Source organism: Adiantum capillus-veneris, chromosome 22, assembly GCF_014529385.1.
Source record: "Adiantum capillus-veneris isolate H3 chromosome 22, ASM1452938v2, whole genome shotgun sequence".
Classification (NCBI taxonomy): domain Eukaryota; kingdom Viridiplantae; phylum Streptophyta; class Polypodiopsida; order Polypodiales; family Pteridaceae; genus Adiantum; species Adiantum capillus-veneris.
This window is the reverse complement of record NC_140952.1, coordinates 34,394,397-34,411,331: the sequence shown is the minus strand read 5'-3', so window position 1 is coordinate 34,411,331 and position 16,935 is coordinate 34,394,397. Positions and strand designations below refer to the sequence as shown.

The following is a 16,935-nucleotide window of genomic DNA, read 5'->3' as shown; positions in this document are numbered from 1 at the left end:
AATCTAGACTGACTGGACGGATTGAAGCCTTGCTATGTTGTAGCTTGTCCACGGACACATAGGGTTGGATGTGTCACGTGATAGGCGATGTGCCTGAAGATGGGGAGCCTGATGAGAAACCCAAAGTGGAAGAAAACGAGGAGATCCTTGTTCCAGAACAGATATTGACACATAAAGACAGAAAGATTAAGGGTAAAGTGAGAAAGCGGTTCTTGGTTAATTCAAGAACTATCCTGCATTGGATGCGAAGTGGATGGAGGAGGAGGACCTAGCAAATACTCCCCAAGTTGTGAAACTTTACCTTGAAGCTTTTGGTTTAGCATAGTCTATTCCAAATGGGACCCCGAATTCAGCTTGGCCGGATATCTGGTGCACTGGGTTTGCACAGGAGGGGAGTTACTCCGCTCCTTTGTCAACAAATGCCTCGGCTTTTTTTTATACTAGTCACTGATGTCTCTTTGAGCTTCAGGGATACTGAGAGCTGAAAGTATTCTGCTGTATGACTTTATGAAATGGAAATCCGGAAAATATGAAACTGATTTGTTCTTGACTTCTTTAAGTGCAGGAACTGATAGACGAAATGACTGCAACATTTTGGTCTGAATGATCTCGATAGACATGGTTGCAATAGGGATTAGTACATTGGGCATCTATGAGGTCTTGAGTGGATCTAGATGCGATTGCTAATTGCATTGCCGATAAATCAAGGTCTGAGATCCGAAGATGTGTGTTCCTAGTGCGTCGGTACTAACAGTCAGTGTCTGCTAAGACAGTTTTATGGCTTCTATCTGTTTTGCAGGCGTAATCGAGGGCGATTGCAATGCTTTCAAGAGGGAGGATGTCACATTGGATGATGTGGTAGCCGGTACACTCACACACACACACACACACACACACACACACACACCCTCGCCTGTGGGAATTGTCGGAAATGCAGGCTACAGCGTACGGACAGCCCGAGAAATACGGTGCGGAATCCGCCAGAAAACGCGGGACCGTACAGGGCTGCTGACATGGCAGATTACGTATGAACTACAGGCTTTTTGCAGGGGCTGCTTTTCTATGCCAGAAGCTCGAAAATCCTACGCAAAATTAAGAGCTGCTTTATTTTACGCAAGCAACAGAGAGAGAGCTTTTGTTTTAAATTCACTAAGCCTTGTGAGAGGCAAGCTTTTAAAATTCACAGCTTTTGAAGCTTTTGGGCTCTGCTTTTGGCATCCCTTGTGAAACTATTTATTAGTGGTTAAGGCTCTCACTTCTCAGAGCATCTGGACGGAGAGTCTGAGAGTGAGTTCCGAATACTCGCTTGTACTTTGAGTTGCAGATTAATAGCGTTAGCAGATTCCCCACAAAGACAGCAGATTCCTAGCGTAGCAGATTTTCACCGCAGGAACCAAAATCAGCCCTAGCATTTTTGGTTTGTAGATTAGCTTCGGCGTTTTGCAATTCCATCGCAACAAATTCAGCCCTAGAACCAGCATTTTCCGTTTTCAGCAGTCAGTTACCACAGAAGAAGTCCCGAACCTCGAAGATCTCACTTTCTCGCAGCAGATCCTCGCCGCACGGTCAAATCCCACAAAGTTTGCAGTTTCAGCCCGAAAAACGTAGATTTCAACATCTGCGTTTTCAGCGCATCGTCGTCGCATCGTCGCCATCAACATAGAGTTAGAATTCAACAAATAAAGATTTGCAAATTTCAGCCTTTAGAGTTTTCAGATTTCAGCCCGTCTCATCGTCTGCAAGTCCAAGCATTGTAGAGATTTGTACAACCAATAGTAGACCGCTCTCGCCATAGAGAGTGGGGCCTTGGGAGGAGGGTTTGACAACATTCTGGTGTCGTATTCTTCTCTCTCTATATCTCTTAGTCTCAACACCTTCATTCACAATGTTCTATCGATGCTCCCACTCTAACACTAACAATGCCTCTTATCGAGTCAAAGAAGATGGTAAAATTGTCCTTTCGGACTTGTTAATCCATTTGATACACCCAATTTGGAAAGAAGATCATTGTACGACTCTGCTATTGTGAGACTTGGCCTTCTTGTTAAATAAGCAGATACAAGCTCTACTTTTCATCATCTTCATTCAGGTGATATACGCGTGGCATCCAACACTTTCTTTTGCGGGCTATATATATTATAAACTGACAGCACATAAGAAAAGTGTGGAAGATTCAGCATGCTCGATTTTTAATTCGAACCAATTTCATCCTAACATTTCTTTGCACCTTTTAATGTGGGTACACTCTTGCGAATTTGACAAAGTCTTTCTGTTCTGTCATGTTGATCACAGAACTAGCAGTCCACCAGAGACCTATACTCGTAGTATCTAGTAGGGGCAAATAAAGCTATTTGAAATAAGAGGCAATGGATACAGATACTCAGCAGTAAAGCAAGTTAAGGCATATTTTATTAGAGAGGTGTGTGTGTGCGCGCGCAAGAGCGCACCACAGGTGCATAAGGTCTGTGTGTGTGTACGCACATGAAAGAGAGAATCTGTCTACCTGCTCGGAGGGCTGGCGTGTCTTTGGAACTGGCGGTGAATTGAACAAAGCCTGCTACGGACTGAGAAGGGGGGAGATAGACGCCAACAGCAACATCTTTAGCAGCAGCAGGTTCTGCGAACAACCAGCCAAATGAAGAAGCAGCACAACCTGCAAGTCCTACGAGGGAAGCATTGCGCCTTCCCAACGTGAGCCCAACTTCTTGGATAGTGCAGCCCTCCTCTACGAACAAGCAGCGGCACCCAAAATCGCTCCTCCTCCTCCCTCTTCTCAAACTCTGCGGTGCCTCCCTCGACGACTTACACTCTGCCCATTTCTCATAAGTGCATACATCGCCCAACAAAGTTGACGATACTGGGCTGCTACTGCTTAGGCCTACTACCATCTTCAGCATTGTCTCCATTTGTCACATTTGTCCAGGTCCTTATAAAATCAGCAGCTTCATATGGATAACAGCTGAAATAAGGATGTGGTCACGCGTGCACAGTTGTTATCAGTAACATACTATTGGGGCAACTATGCCAAAATCAGCAAATACTTGCACAATTAAATATAGCAAAAATAATTGGTGTAGTATGACCATGCATGAGGCAGTGTTATTGCAAAGCGTGCACCATGTGACCGCTACCTAAGGCTCCTCTTACGCATACCACATGTGACGTAGCATTAAATATGCATGAAACATTTTTCCACTTTTGTTCTCTCTCTCTCTCTCTCTCTCTCTCTCTCTCTCTCTCTCTCTCATATGTTGTGGTCTCGCTCTCCATCTCTCATATGTTGTGGTCTCGCTCTCCATTAAGAAGAAGCATTATCAATGCAAATAGCGAGAGAAACCATCTTAAGCATTGGACAGTGTATATCTCCAAGCTATCTTCCCTATTCCAAATTTGATCAAATCTCACATATAGCCTACCTACCACACAAGTTGTATCATCACTGCTTAAATTGTTCCTTCAATTCCTAACATGTGTCGTTAGGAAGGCCACCCCCTACAACATTGTAAGAGAAGAATTCCTCACTTCTGCATATGTTGGGTAGAGAATGAGCTTCCATCCCCTGCTACTTGGTGAAAATGGAGTCATTATATCATTGTTGTTGAAGCTTGGTGATTATACGACAGTCAAATGTCAAAAGTGGGCTTGCATGATACACAACATCATTTGAGAGGTTTTTGCAAACATAATAGCAAGGTGGAGCATCATGGCCAAACTAGAGTAGGCAATGTGTGCAAAATTTCAAAAATAGTAGCCCTTGAAATACCTTTGTGTCAATGAAGCCCTCTCACCCGCTACCTGGCACATTTGCATGTCCTAAGCATCATTGCCTACTATTGAGGAGGCATCACCTCCTCATATATCCCATGACTACAGCATTGACCCCACTAGATAGTTGGTATTGCAATTCACTTCTTTGTCTTCAAATTTTCCTCCAAAAAAAAAATCGCTCTCTTCCTCTTTTTTTCTAAACATTAAAAGATACTTTTTCCCCTTGCACTTTTTTCCCTTGCATTCACAAGGTGCCTTCTTCTTCGTGAATCGCATACATGAGTGACCTCCGTGTAGCTTAGCTAGCCTACTCACACAACTAGCCCCCACAACCTACAACACTCCTCAAGCCCATCACCTTCCCAAATGTTTCTCCCCTCCTCAAGTTGGCCCTACCATGGAGAGCTTTAGTCTCTCTCTCTCTCTCTCTCTCTCTCTCTCTCTCTCACTCACACACACACACACACACATGCTCCAATATGCAAGTAGGGCTTTATGATTGTCTATGTCAAGTTCTTTATCTTATTTCTCTCTATATTAGTTTTATTTTCATCAAAGACATAAAAGTGTATTTTCTTGCATGATTTACTTTCAAATTGGCTAGTTACATGCAATGCACATCTACCCATGGTATTTGCAACCTCTAGGTGTTGTCAACTTCTCACGATCCATGGATCCCACCCATTGTAATATGTAGAAGAAGTTCGAATGCATACATGACACATAGCATAGTGTCATATATTCTGATATTCAATCAAGTCTTCAAGCTACATCACACGGAAGGAAACCTAGAGCAAAGTTTCCTCAAAGACCTTAATGCACCAACTTATAGTACGGAAGAGAAAGAAAGATATTAGGAGTTAAGCCAAGTGTGCATGAGTTTGACTACTCATACATCCACTTATGTAGAGTTTAATGCACTAACTTGAATTATTTCCAATCAATGACCTAGTGAGATCATGGCATTAATCAGACCAATACTTCATGAAGGATAGCCCCCTAACACAATACATATTTGATTGCCAAGAAATCATAATCAAGTCGAAGGGAGTCAATAAATTCTCTATTATAGTACATATGTAATTACAAAGAGATAGTACTCAAATTCAAGTTTTTAAATCTAAAATTGGCATCACCAATGAATGTCTACAATGTAAAGAACCTCCTAGCCCAAATATTTTCCATCACATAAGCCCCAATGTATGATGGCACCTCGATGACATCAAGCATCATTGAGCATGTGGTAGTACTACTTGTGCATTTAAGGCAAAGAGAGGAATTTAGAGAAAGAAGATAGACTACCTCAATATAGCATGGTTTCAATGCACTATCCTCATCCTATGCTCCCTTCGCTTAGCAACTCTCTATTTTTGTGAGAGTGTGGATATGAAGCAATATTTTTGTGGGTGAGTCTAGCCACCACCTCCTCCTTCTCCACAAACCTCCCACCTCCCTCAGCCACTCCTCCACCAACCTCAAACCTCCTCCTACACCCTAACCTCAATCCTCCCCTCAAGCAAGCTCTCCCATCTTTTCCACCAGCCTCCTCCAACACTCACCCCCCTTCCAAGCAAGCTCCCCCCTCCCTCATGTGAGTGCACGGTGTGGGAGTGTGCACGTGCATGTGCGGTGACGAAGGAAATGACAAGAGAGAGATGCTTACTTGGGGAGTCAAATAGTGAGCAATGTTTCATTGACTCCTTACTCTATCTATAAAGAAGAATAGAGTTAGTAGATGGGTTAGTGGTTGTCTCACTAGCCACTTGGCCGTTATCTTAAAAATATCACACTTAATGGCCATTGTGGCAAAGTTGGAGTAAAAACAAAACTATGTACAAAACTCATAAAATTATGAAGCATGACAATGACTTCACCCCACACCCATCAACTCTACGCAATGTACAAATTGCTCTAAAGTTAAGCTCTTCGTAAGAGCATCCACAAGGTTTTCATCTACGTGGACTTTGACAAGCTCGATCCGCTTATTTTCCAACACATCTCGTATGAAGTGATACCTCACCTCTATATTATTTGTATTAAAATGAAACACGAGATTCTTTACCAAAGCAATGGCATTGTGACCATCACAATGTAACCCTAGAATCTACCGACCTTTGTTCACATCTCCCACTAAACGTGCCAACCATAAAGCTTCCTTGTTGGCCTTTGACGTTACAACATACTCAAACTCTATGGTGGCATAAACGTGACATGATCTCCAAGAGATAGCTCCTACAACAAATATGAAAACATAGCTAGATCCTCCTGTTATTCCTTGCATAATCGGTATGTACATATCCAATGACAGGGGGGATTGGAATGGAGCGAGCTTGAACGAGCTCCGGGGTGAGCTTTTTTTGGATATTCCCGAAATGTTGTATTTTAACAAAAACGTTCACTCATGAAGCGATTGGAGCGAGATTTTGGGAGAGAGATCTTCTCTCTCCATTCTCTCTCTCTCTCTCTCTCTCTCTCTCTCTCTCTCAACACAAGTGGAAGATAGACAAAGAAGGGGGAGAGAGAGGGAGAGCGACAAGGGGAGAGATAGGGAAGGAGACAGAGGGAGGTATATATCTATAGAGAGAGAGAGAGAGAGAGCTCTCCACACACACACACACACACACACAGAAAGAGAGAAGGGGAGAGATAGGGAGGGACAAAGAGGGGGTGAGGTGAGGGAGGGAGATATATATCTATATATAGAAAGACAAGGGGGAGAGAGGGAATGAGAGAGAGAAATAGATAGGGAGAGAGACGAGAGAGAGAGAGAGAGAGAGAGAGAGAGAGAGAGAGAGAGAGAGAGAGAGAGAGGGTGATGTACATCTATATATAAAGAGAGAAGGGGGAGAGAGAAATAGAGAGTGAGAGAGACAAGGGGAGAGATAGGGAGATAGATATCTATAAATAGAAGAGAGAGAGAGGTATAAGGGAGAGAGATAATATCTCTCCCAAAAGCTTGCTCCAATCGCTTCATGACCAAGTGTTTTTGGTAAAATACGGTATTTAGGGAAAATCCAAAAAAAGCTCACTCCGGATCTCACTCTAAAAGCTCGCTCCCGGGCCAACTCCAATGATGAATGCATCACTATTGTTGAAGTGTAGGCACTTACCTGGTGTACCTTTTAAGTATATGATCATATACTTCCCTATATCCCAATGCTCCAAGGTTAGCCTTGTAATGGCTCACCATTTTCACTAAATGCAATGTCTGGGAGTATGTAATCTTAGACATATCGGCTTTCTCAACATCCTATTTAGTAGAATCATCCTTGCTAAGTTTCACATATGTCCACGTTGGGGTATTAGATTCCTTCCCCCTTTGCATATTAAAATTTTTCAAGACCTTATGTATGTACGATTCTTGAGGTAGCTCCAAACTGCCCTTTGACCTGTAACATTTGATACTCATACCAAGACAGTGACTAGCATCTCTCAAATCCTTCATAAAAAAATTTTGATCCAACATTTTCTTTGGATTGGTAATCTTGTGAGAGTTCTTCCCAATGATATAAGCATGTCATCAACATATAACACAAGAAGAATGAGTGATTCATCATTGGGCTTCTTCGTGTATAAGTAACGATCCTCTTGACTCTTTCTATATCCATGAGACCGGATAAGTGTTTTAAACTTTTGATACCATTGCTTAGATCCTTGCTTCAAGCCACAAAGCACTATTTTTAGTCTATAGACAATATCTTCTCTGCTGGCTTAACAAAATCGTGTTACATGTAACATCCTCTTGGGGATCATCTTGAAGAAAAGTTGTCTTCACAAACATTTGGAGCAAGTCCAAGTAATCATTAACGACTAATGCAAGCACTATATACAAAGTAGTCATCTTGACCACAAGTGAGAATATTTTGTTAAAATGTACACCTTTCTATTGCTTGAAACCCTTAGCAACTAATCTCGCATTATACATAGGCTTTGAATCTCCCTGTGTAAACTTCTTCTTGTAAAGCTATTTCCAAGGTAAAGTTTTACTTCCTTCACAAAATTTGACCAATTTCCAAGTCTCATTTTTTTACAATTGGATCATATTCTAATTGTATAGATTGCTCCCATTTGCAACTTATCATCCATTTGCATGGCTTCTTGGAAGCAGCATAGTTCTCCGTAATTAGTCAGCATGACATAATCCACACTTGGCTGAAATAGCTCAGGGGGATGTGAGGATCTACTAGAGCATTTCAAACCTTGACTACAACTCTCTACTCTCTTTGGAGCATGGCTAGTGGAAGGCTCCTCACTAGACTTTTGATTTCTTATTATATCCGAGGCAACATCCTCAAAGTGACTCTTTTGCATTTCCAACAGGCGTCCTCGAGTTTTACCCCCCTTTCGGAGCCATTCAAGCCATCAGAAACCCCATTCGAGCTACAGTTCAGGAGCTGAAATTTTCAGCCCTCTTTTGGTAGTTTGTGTTGCAGAGCTTCCATAGCCAGTTACAGGTACCGTTGTTGTAGTCTCTTCCATCTACGAGAGCCCACGGCTCATTCGGGAGTGTGTAGCCTCTTTCGGAGTGGCCTCATACACACACATAGAGTGGGAGTTTGACGACATTGTCTTCTTCAACTACAAGCACAGGTACATGTACAGGCCATATCTGGAGAAGGATAGTTTTTCCATTTGTTTTCCATGTTTTGGCCTGCTTTAAGTCCCGCTTGGTAAGCTTCCAAGGCTGCATTGATTGGCTAAAAAAATTTGTCTACCAAAATTGATCCTCTAGATTTCACTTCCAGTTTCTTTCACTTTTTCTTGTAATAGTTTCTTGGCTTTCTCCTCGATTTCAGTCCTTTGTTTCTATTTTCTCGTCTCATACCTTTGGCTTCTGCTTCTCTTGGTCTTTTGAGAGGAAACTTTAGTATTCTCCGAATCATCAGAGGGGTTATGTTTCTTTTTCTTAGCTTGGGCTCTCTAGTGATTATCTTGATTGGAACAATAGGTTCACTCTGTGATGAGCTACTAGGTATCACTTGGATTACGTTCACTACTGTTTTACCCTTGTTTAAAGGATTTTTTGGACAATCTTCAGGGAAGTGTCCTCCCTTTTTGCAGCATTGTATACAAAAAGCTTCAACTGTCTTAATGTTCTTGTCAAGCTCGGGGCATTCATTTTTCCAATGATCATTTACACCACAGTTATGACAATTTCCAGTTCTTGGCTTAATCATGGGTCTTACCATCGGAGGTCTAACACCTTCATTAGCTACATAGTACATCGGTGCATGCTCTGGTGTAGTATAAGTCACAGGTTCTTCCATTGGTGGTGGATGTGAATTATACCAATCTCCTTCTACCATTACTGTAGATGGATTAGGCTCCACATAGGGTGTAATAGGCAATAGTGGTTGTTCATGTATGACTCCCTCTGAATGCATGTACTTTACATACACTGCATTATGTCCAGGATATGGAGGTTGTTGACCCAACACGGGTTGAGGTCTTTCCATACCCATTGGTGGTCTTTGAGCTGGGGCTATATTAGGTTGATATCTGTACATGGGTTGTCCGTGTGGCCTCATAGACACATATTGAACATTTCCATCATACTTTGGTCGGTAATAGCACTCATTGGTTCATGGTTGTTCCATTTATCCTCGATTGCACACCATTTTTGTGGACTAATTGTTTAACCATATTGAGGTATCCCTTGCCCTGGTCCCCTCATAGGTGTTTTTTGCATGTTATTCATCCTTTTGAGCATGTCTTTTATGGTTGTAAGCGGTGCTGCAACAGCCGTTCCCACTTGTGCTGGTTTGGTAGATGTTGTTTTCTCACTTTGATTATCCTTAGGGACATCTTCTTCATTGTTTGAAAATATCACAATTGTCTCCTAAGTCAATAGCATCTGACAGACACTCTTCTACGGTCATATGTTTCTTGCTATACAATATAGCATGAAGTTCTTTGTTTAGCAGTCCCTCTAGAAACAATGATACTAATCTTTCTTCTGCAGGTATTTCTAGTTCTGGGCATCTTGCAATGTATTGCTTCATTCTAGTTGCACAATCCCTAACAGACTCACCTTGTTTCTGTTTAAAGCTATGGATTTGAGCTATAGTATTATGTTTGATCCCCGTTTTGGAACCTTGTTTCTGTTTAAAGCTATGGATTTGAGCTATAGTATTATGTTTGATCCCCGTTTTGGAACCTGCACCTACAAATCCTTGAGCTAATGTATTTAAGTCCATGATTGACCTCGATGGAATGTTTTGGAACCAAGTCAGTGATTTTCCTTCTAATGTCATTCCAAATCCCTCATATTGAGTATGAAAATCAAATATGCATTCTGCTCTTAGCACTTGCTTAAAGCTTGATAAGTGGTCATATGGATCCCTAGATCCAATGTATTTTTTGACCCATTTTTTAAAATCAGCTGGTTTGACACGTCTATTTGGTTCAACTCCCGGTCTCCTGGCAGTTGGTCCTGTTGTGCGAATCCTTCAAACCAGCCTGTTGGAAATAGTGACTCATGTAGCCCTGGACTGGCTTTAGTGTCACCCGGTTTTCTTCGCGATGAGGTAGGTTCGGGTTTTTTAACATTGCGTCCAAAAGATCTCTCGCGGAGTTCCTCTCTTGGAATAGTTTCTTATCCTTGGCCCAATATCCAATCTCTTATGGAGTACCCTTGGTATTTGGTTTGTTCTACCTTCTTAGGACTCATCATAACAAAGTTATTATTATAACAATCCCTTAATAGGTAGGTTGGTAGATCTGTTGAACCCTTGTCTTTGATTTTGAAGATATAGATGATCTTCATGGGTGTTAACTGTCCTGGTTTGGTATGAGAAGTCCATAGAAGATCTCTGATGTTTCTATCCTCCCAAAAAAAAACTCCGATCCTAGGATTATCCATGCTAAGCGTTTCAAAGGCCTTAGAGAAACTTGATCGTATCCCTCAAATTCTAAATTCTGTGGTCCTTCTTTTGCTACCATATTTAGAATTATGGTATTTACTTCTAACCCCCATTTGTCTATCACATTAGGGTTTTCAACTTGTAGATACTAAGTTCCGTTTTTATCCATATACATTTTTCCTTGTTTGTTTGCCCTGATTTCCTCTTCAAACTCTATGTCATGGCCATCAATGCGAATGGCATACTCTTTGTTAGGATCCAGGTAAACCTGAGCTCCATGGCCATTAGTCTTATAAAAGGTGAGTATGTGCTTATATCGCACTATCATTCCGGTCCCCGAATGAGTCGAATAGGAAGACATTTCAAATGTTGATTCTAAAAAAGTGTCCGAGACTTCTTCAAAGATAGTGTCCAAGTGATCGCCTTGATTCACACTCTCTTCGGTGGATACTCTACTAGCGGTCTCTCCAAATATGCCTTGATTTGCTAGTATACGATCAGATCTAAGGTTCATATAGACTTATGAAGCACTGGATAGAGTACTTACCATCGAATTGACTTGTTATCAGTTTCTTCCACTTGACTTGATTGCAACTCCTGTCAAGCTTTCAATTCCTTGTCTGCCACCTGATTCCTATATCCGTTTTTAATCAAGTTAGCAATTCTTTCACAATGACTGTACAATTTTTGCTAACTATTGTGACTAGTCTATGTGTATCACTTCAATTTGAGCTAAGTGAGTCAGCAATTGAGACTTTCAGATTCTACTTTTGCAAAAAGTCAAAGGACTAATCTGCAACCTGGAAATTGAGTGAACATGTACTAATTTGAATCCGATTGAACCCAAAATTGACCGATGGTCTTGTATTATGTTGTTCTAACACTGTACAAGCTCAAAAAAGTCCAAAATTATGTCTCTGTGTATCAGAAGTAAATAATCGTTATTATTTACTTTCTTTCAAATTTTTACACTTTTTGGCTTGTTTTGCCAAGTTTTCAACTTGTTAAGGTCTTTGGACAAGTTTCACTAAGTTTGAACAAAATTTGTCCAAGTTATGAGTGGTTTCGTGTCCGCAGACTCAATTTTCAAGAATCTGGCTTAAGTCTCACTTTTGTGATCCAAATTTCACTAAATTTGATTTGTGTAGTCTACTTGATATGCTTGACCTTGTGGTATACTCAAATGTGCAAAAATGTCCAATTTTGTACCAGATGTAAATAATCGCGATTATTTACTCTTGGTATTTTTATGCAACTTTTTGCCACAATGTTGACACAAAGTGGTTAAGTAGCTCAACTTAAGCTCCCTGGCCAAGTTTCATCAAGTTTAGATAATCCTTGTTCAAGTGGTCAACAGTTTTGTATCTGCAGATGACTTTACAAATTTTTCCATAGTTTTTACTTCAATGATCCAAACCTTACCAAAATTTGATTTGTGGGCTTAATACAACATGCTAAAACTAGTGGTATGTTGAATTGGTCAAAAAAGTTGAAAAATGGGACAAAAGTAAATAATCGTGATTATTTACTCCTGGCAAATTTTTACATTTTTTTGGTCAACTGATCATGAACACTTGTTTAACACTTCAATATAAGCCTCTGAGCCAAGTTCCACTAAGTTTGAACAAGATTTTCCCGATTCACGCTCAAGTTCTCGACCATCAGTACAAATTTCAGTTTTTTATCAAGATTTTAGTCAGTTTGGTGATCCAAACTCTATGGGCCTTTACAAAAGATGTTTGTACACATGCATAGAGTCTCTGGTATCAACCTTGGTCACTTTTGAGCTGAAAGTAAATAATCACGATTATTTACTTTTGGCCCAAAATGAGCACTTTTTTCAACTTTTTCAATGGACAGTCTTTTTATGATTTATTTTAAGTTTCTAAGTCAAGTCAAAACTTAATTTGGCTTAAAATGTCAAGAAAAAGTAAATAATCTGAGTTTTTGTAAACTCTTGAAAATTTACCACAAATGTGTCCTTAAGCTTAGCCACTGGTTCATACAACTTTTACAGCATAATCTCCAGTCGGATTCAGTGGTTGACAGTCTTTTGTTGCTGTTTCAAGAAGTAGACGTGAAATTCTGCAACTTCATATAAACAACTCACAATTGATTCTTTTGGAGAGAGAAATGTCATGAGATCCACCTCGGATTCTACTTACCCTACTCCTAGATTCTACTGCAATGGGGTTGTGGAAAGTGTCCACAACACTCATTTTCTTGTTTTTTATGGTTTTCTAAGCTTTGATCTTAAGACTTGCCTCGTCCATTAATCATTCTCAAAATCCTAATCTAATCCTACAGTCCTACAATCCTAAAAGGTACTTAGCAAGTACGCTTATTTCCAAGCTACTTCTACACGACAAAAGACGGTAATCTTAAGCTATGCGGTTTTAAAAAGAAAGTTTTGACTCTATGTGATCCCAGAGGAAGTTAAATGACAATTACAAAAGACACTCGTGTTTTTCCCTAGTTGAGGTCTCTTCGATCCTCAGCAGCAGCGCTAAATGTAGGACGAGTGTCTAACCTCACTCCTATCTTATTGCAGACATAGCGAGAACCACGAATATAATTGTCAATCCATGGGACGAAGCTGACTCGACTAATGCATAGAGGCTACAAGAGGTTGTCAATCTCTTGGAAAACAACAGACAACTTGCATCTAACTCAAGCTACACTTAAATGACAAAAATCACCAAAAGCTAGTCGCTAATCGACAAACAAATCATAACCGTTACAACATCAAACAACATCCAAATGTTACGAAACTCTAGGACATGTTTATAAGACCTAAGCATACATGCTTATGGTCTCATATCTCACTTTAGGTAAAGTGCAAAAATCACGATTATTAACAGCAGTGAGTTTTTGACCTAGTCGTTTTCGACTCAGAATGCATCTAAATGCTTAGCAATGATGCCCAATAACACATCTATACTTATTTTATGATTTTTAAGCTTAAATTCCTAATTATGATGAAATTAGGCCACGGATCGGCCACGCCAAAAGCTACGGATTACCATGAAATGCTTACGTCAATGCGTAAAGCTCTTACCTACGGTTGCAACGCAACAGACGGCATTGCAATGTGACAACCGGGAAGGGAGTAGGAAGCGCAAGAAGGAGAGAAGTGAGCGTTGTTAGCTTGCGCTGCATTCGATTATCCAAAAACTTACAAAATACTTACAAAAATTGGCTTTTATACCTTGGTCAAGGTTTCTGTGGTCAAAACTAATAATATGGGAGCTCTAACTAAAGATAGGTTGATACAGTCTGGAAGTTTGTAGCCCCGGCTCATCAATTACATTGTTTATCTAGAAAGTAGGAGTTACAACATTCCCGATTCATCAAAATAATAAGTGTTTTTACAATAAAAGCTCCAGAAAATGTTATCCGAGTTAGCTTGCCACTAACACATCCAACAAACCATATTGCTCCATTGTTGCATTGAGTCTGTGCTTTGTCTATATTATCCATCAACATCGACTTTATTCATTTTTCAAACAAAAGAAGCATTGAGATAAAGGCCCAAAGACCTTTGACCCAAATACTACAAGCAGTTATTAAGAAGAGGTTACATGCACTACTGCCATCTTATGAACTACTCGAAATCGACCTTGTAGTATAGTAATTTGTCTCATAGGCCAACATGGCCTTTAGGAGACATTAACGGATTAAGATTTCTATCTCTCTCTTTTTCTCCCTCTCCTCCGTCTGTAGGATCGGTATCATATCTTTACCAACTAAGTAGAGTGAATCAATCATGTTTTGGAGGTTGAGGATGACATCATATGTGGAGTCAACAACCCGCCAAGACTTGATTTGCATATTGTGGCAGAGGAGAGCTTCATGTCATTTCTCGCGACCCAAATCACACGACCATGAGCCTTTGGCTTGATTAAAATTAGAACTGGTGACCTTACATAGTCTTATTCAATTTCATCAACACATGAACGCTACATAAGGGTGATTGCCAATGACGATGTGTTTGAAAGCTGTACAATACTTCTCCCTCGTTTCAAAGGTCTGTACAAAGCTAGAAGCCATATATTTCATGTTTAGACAAAGTGTTAGCATTGGCTATCTTTCGGCCTAGGTCACAAAGGTCTTTTTGGGTTTATCATCACATAGGAGGATAAAAATGGCTCTTCTAGGCGATCTCTAAAGAGATTGAGTTCACCTGACAAATGGGAAGCTATGTAGCTAATACTGCCTTGGGTCTTGTGAAAGAGCGGTGGTAATGTGTGTGCTAGTCTCCACCCAACCGTGCTATCTTATAGCCTCCCCCTAGCGTACACACTACCCGACCGTGCCGGTGGCCTTGCCCGTAGGACCCATGTCCTTACATTACCCGCCCCCCCTTGGAGAATCATTTTCGTCCTCAAAAACGAATATAGGAAAACGTTTCTCCCATGTAGAACCTTCTTCAAGTCTATCTAGCCATTTTACCAACACCTGTCGTCTGACATGATGTCTGGTGCGAAGCTCATGAGAATCCAAAATCTTTTCGGGCTCATGAGGGATGCTTGGCAGTTCGATAAGGTCAACTAACACACCTTTGTCAATGACATTATCATTCTGTCCTAGTTGTTTTCGTAAACGGCTAACATGAAAAACAAGATGAACTCGTGAGTGCTTATAGGCCACTTGACCTATACGTTTGAGAATGGTATACGGTCTACAATAGCGTGGTGAAAGTTTAGCAACTTTTCCCGTCTTTAGAGACGTTCTGAATGCTCCGGAACTTTGAGGAAAACCTTGTCTCCTTCTTCAAAAGTAGCAAGATGATGATGTTCACCTGCGTACTTATTATATCGATCTTGAGCTTACTTAATATTCTGTTGAGCAACTCGAAGCATGTCAAAAATCCATACAAAAGCGTAAGTGGACTAAACCCTGTAGTCACATGCTTTGAACTATTTTAAGCAAATTCCAATATAGGTAAGTAGTCTTCCCAATTGGTTTGCTTCTTGCTAACGTACGCTCGTAGCATATCCTCTAGCACTTGATTAACTCTTTCTGTTTGACCATCCGTTTCTGGATGATCAACCATATTTAGATTAAGTTTAGTTTCCAACTTTTGGAACACAGCTCTCCAGAAGTGATTATCGAACTTTCGATCTTTGTCACTAATGATACTAGCTGGAAGACTGTAGAGTTTATATATATGCTCTACAAATAGCCGTGCTAATTTCGGTATCTTAACCGTAGTCTTAGTGGGAATGAATTGACCCATCTTTGTGAGACGGTCTACAATTACCCAAATGGCATCATGGCCACGATTTGTAGTAGGTAGTCCTACTACAAAATCCATAGAGATACTCTCCCACTTACCTTGTGGAATCTCTAAGGGATGTAAAAGGCCACCTACCTTGAGGCGCTCTGCCTTATTAACTTGGCACTGTTGACAATTTAGTACGTACTCTTGAACATCATGATGTAAGCCCGACCAATAAAATTGTTGTCGAACTAAAGCATATGTCTTACGAATACCTGGATGACCAGCACTTGAACTATCGTGACACTCAAATAAGATTTGGCGCCTAGTTTCCGAGTCCTTTGGCACGCATACTCTACCCTTGTGGAGTAAGTAGCCATCATCAATGGAAAAATTCTTCCATCACTTAAGCTCTTCCTGAGTAGGGATGGAGCTCTGTGTGTTGGAGTTTTTATCTGCACGTGCAGAGACATGTTGATTTGACTGTTTAGAGACATGTGAGTGTGAGGGATCCCTTTTAAAAACTGCACTCCACACATTAGCATATGATTGATCTTGTGCACACTTGCCACATAATGACTCCAAAAATCCACTCTTTAGTTCCGTGAAAGCAAGTGAATTAATCTGAGGCATCCGACTTAGTGCATCCGCTACTACATTATATCGGCCCTTACGATATCGTAGCTTACAATCATAATCTTGAAGGATTTCTACCCATCTAGCTTTACGGCCCTTCAAGTCTGTTTGAGTATAAACCATTTGATACTCTCATGGTCAAAAACTACTTCAAACTCGGCAGCATATAAATAGTGTCGCCACTTTCGTAAAGCGTGAATTATGGCATAGAGCTCTCTCTCATAGACAGAATAATTTTGTTGAGCTCTATCTAACTTTTTACTTTCAAAGGCTATAGGTCTTCCCTCCTGGAGAAGTACCGCACCAATTGCTTTATCACTAGCATCAATCTCTACCACAAACGGCTTAAGTGGGTCGACGATTGCTAGGATGGGAGCAGTGGCAATAGCTACCTTGAGTTGTTCAAAACTGCGTTTTTCGGCTTCTTCCCAAGAAAAGGTATTACCT

At 40.6% G+C, this 16,935-nt stretch overlaps 1 protein-coding gene across 2 annotated transcripts in view; it reads right to left on the bottom strand.

Moving 5' to 3' along the window:
- PPD6 (thylakoid lumenal protein (Mog1/PsbP/DUF1795-like photosystem II reaction center PsbP family protein)) overlaps nucleotides 1-2,921 on the bottom strand; it is a 44,834-nt gene extending 41,913 nt beyond the window's left edge. For both annotated transcript variants that reach the window (XR_015185805.1, XM_086495253.1), the window contains exon 1: nucleotides 2,504-2,921. Coding sequence is in view for 1 of the 2 variants with exons in the window: in XM_086495253.1 (XP_086351379.1) it covers nucleotides 2,504-2,906 (403 nt within the window). In the remaining variant the exon portion in view is untranslated. The remainder of the gene's footprint in view (nucleotides 1-2,503) is intronic.
- Between the last annotated feature and the right edge of the window lie 14,014 nt (nucleotides 2,922-16,935).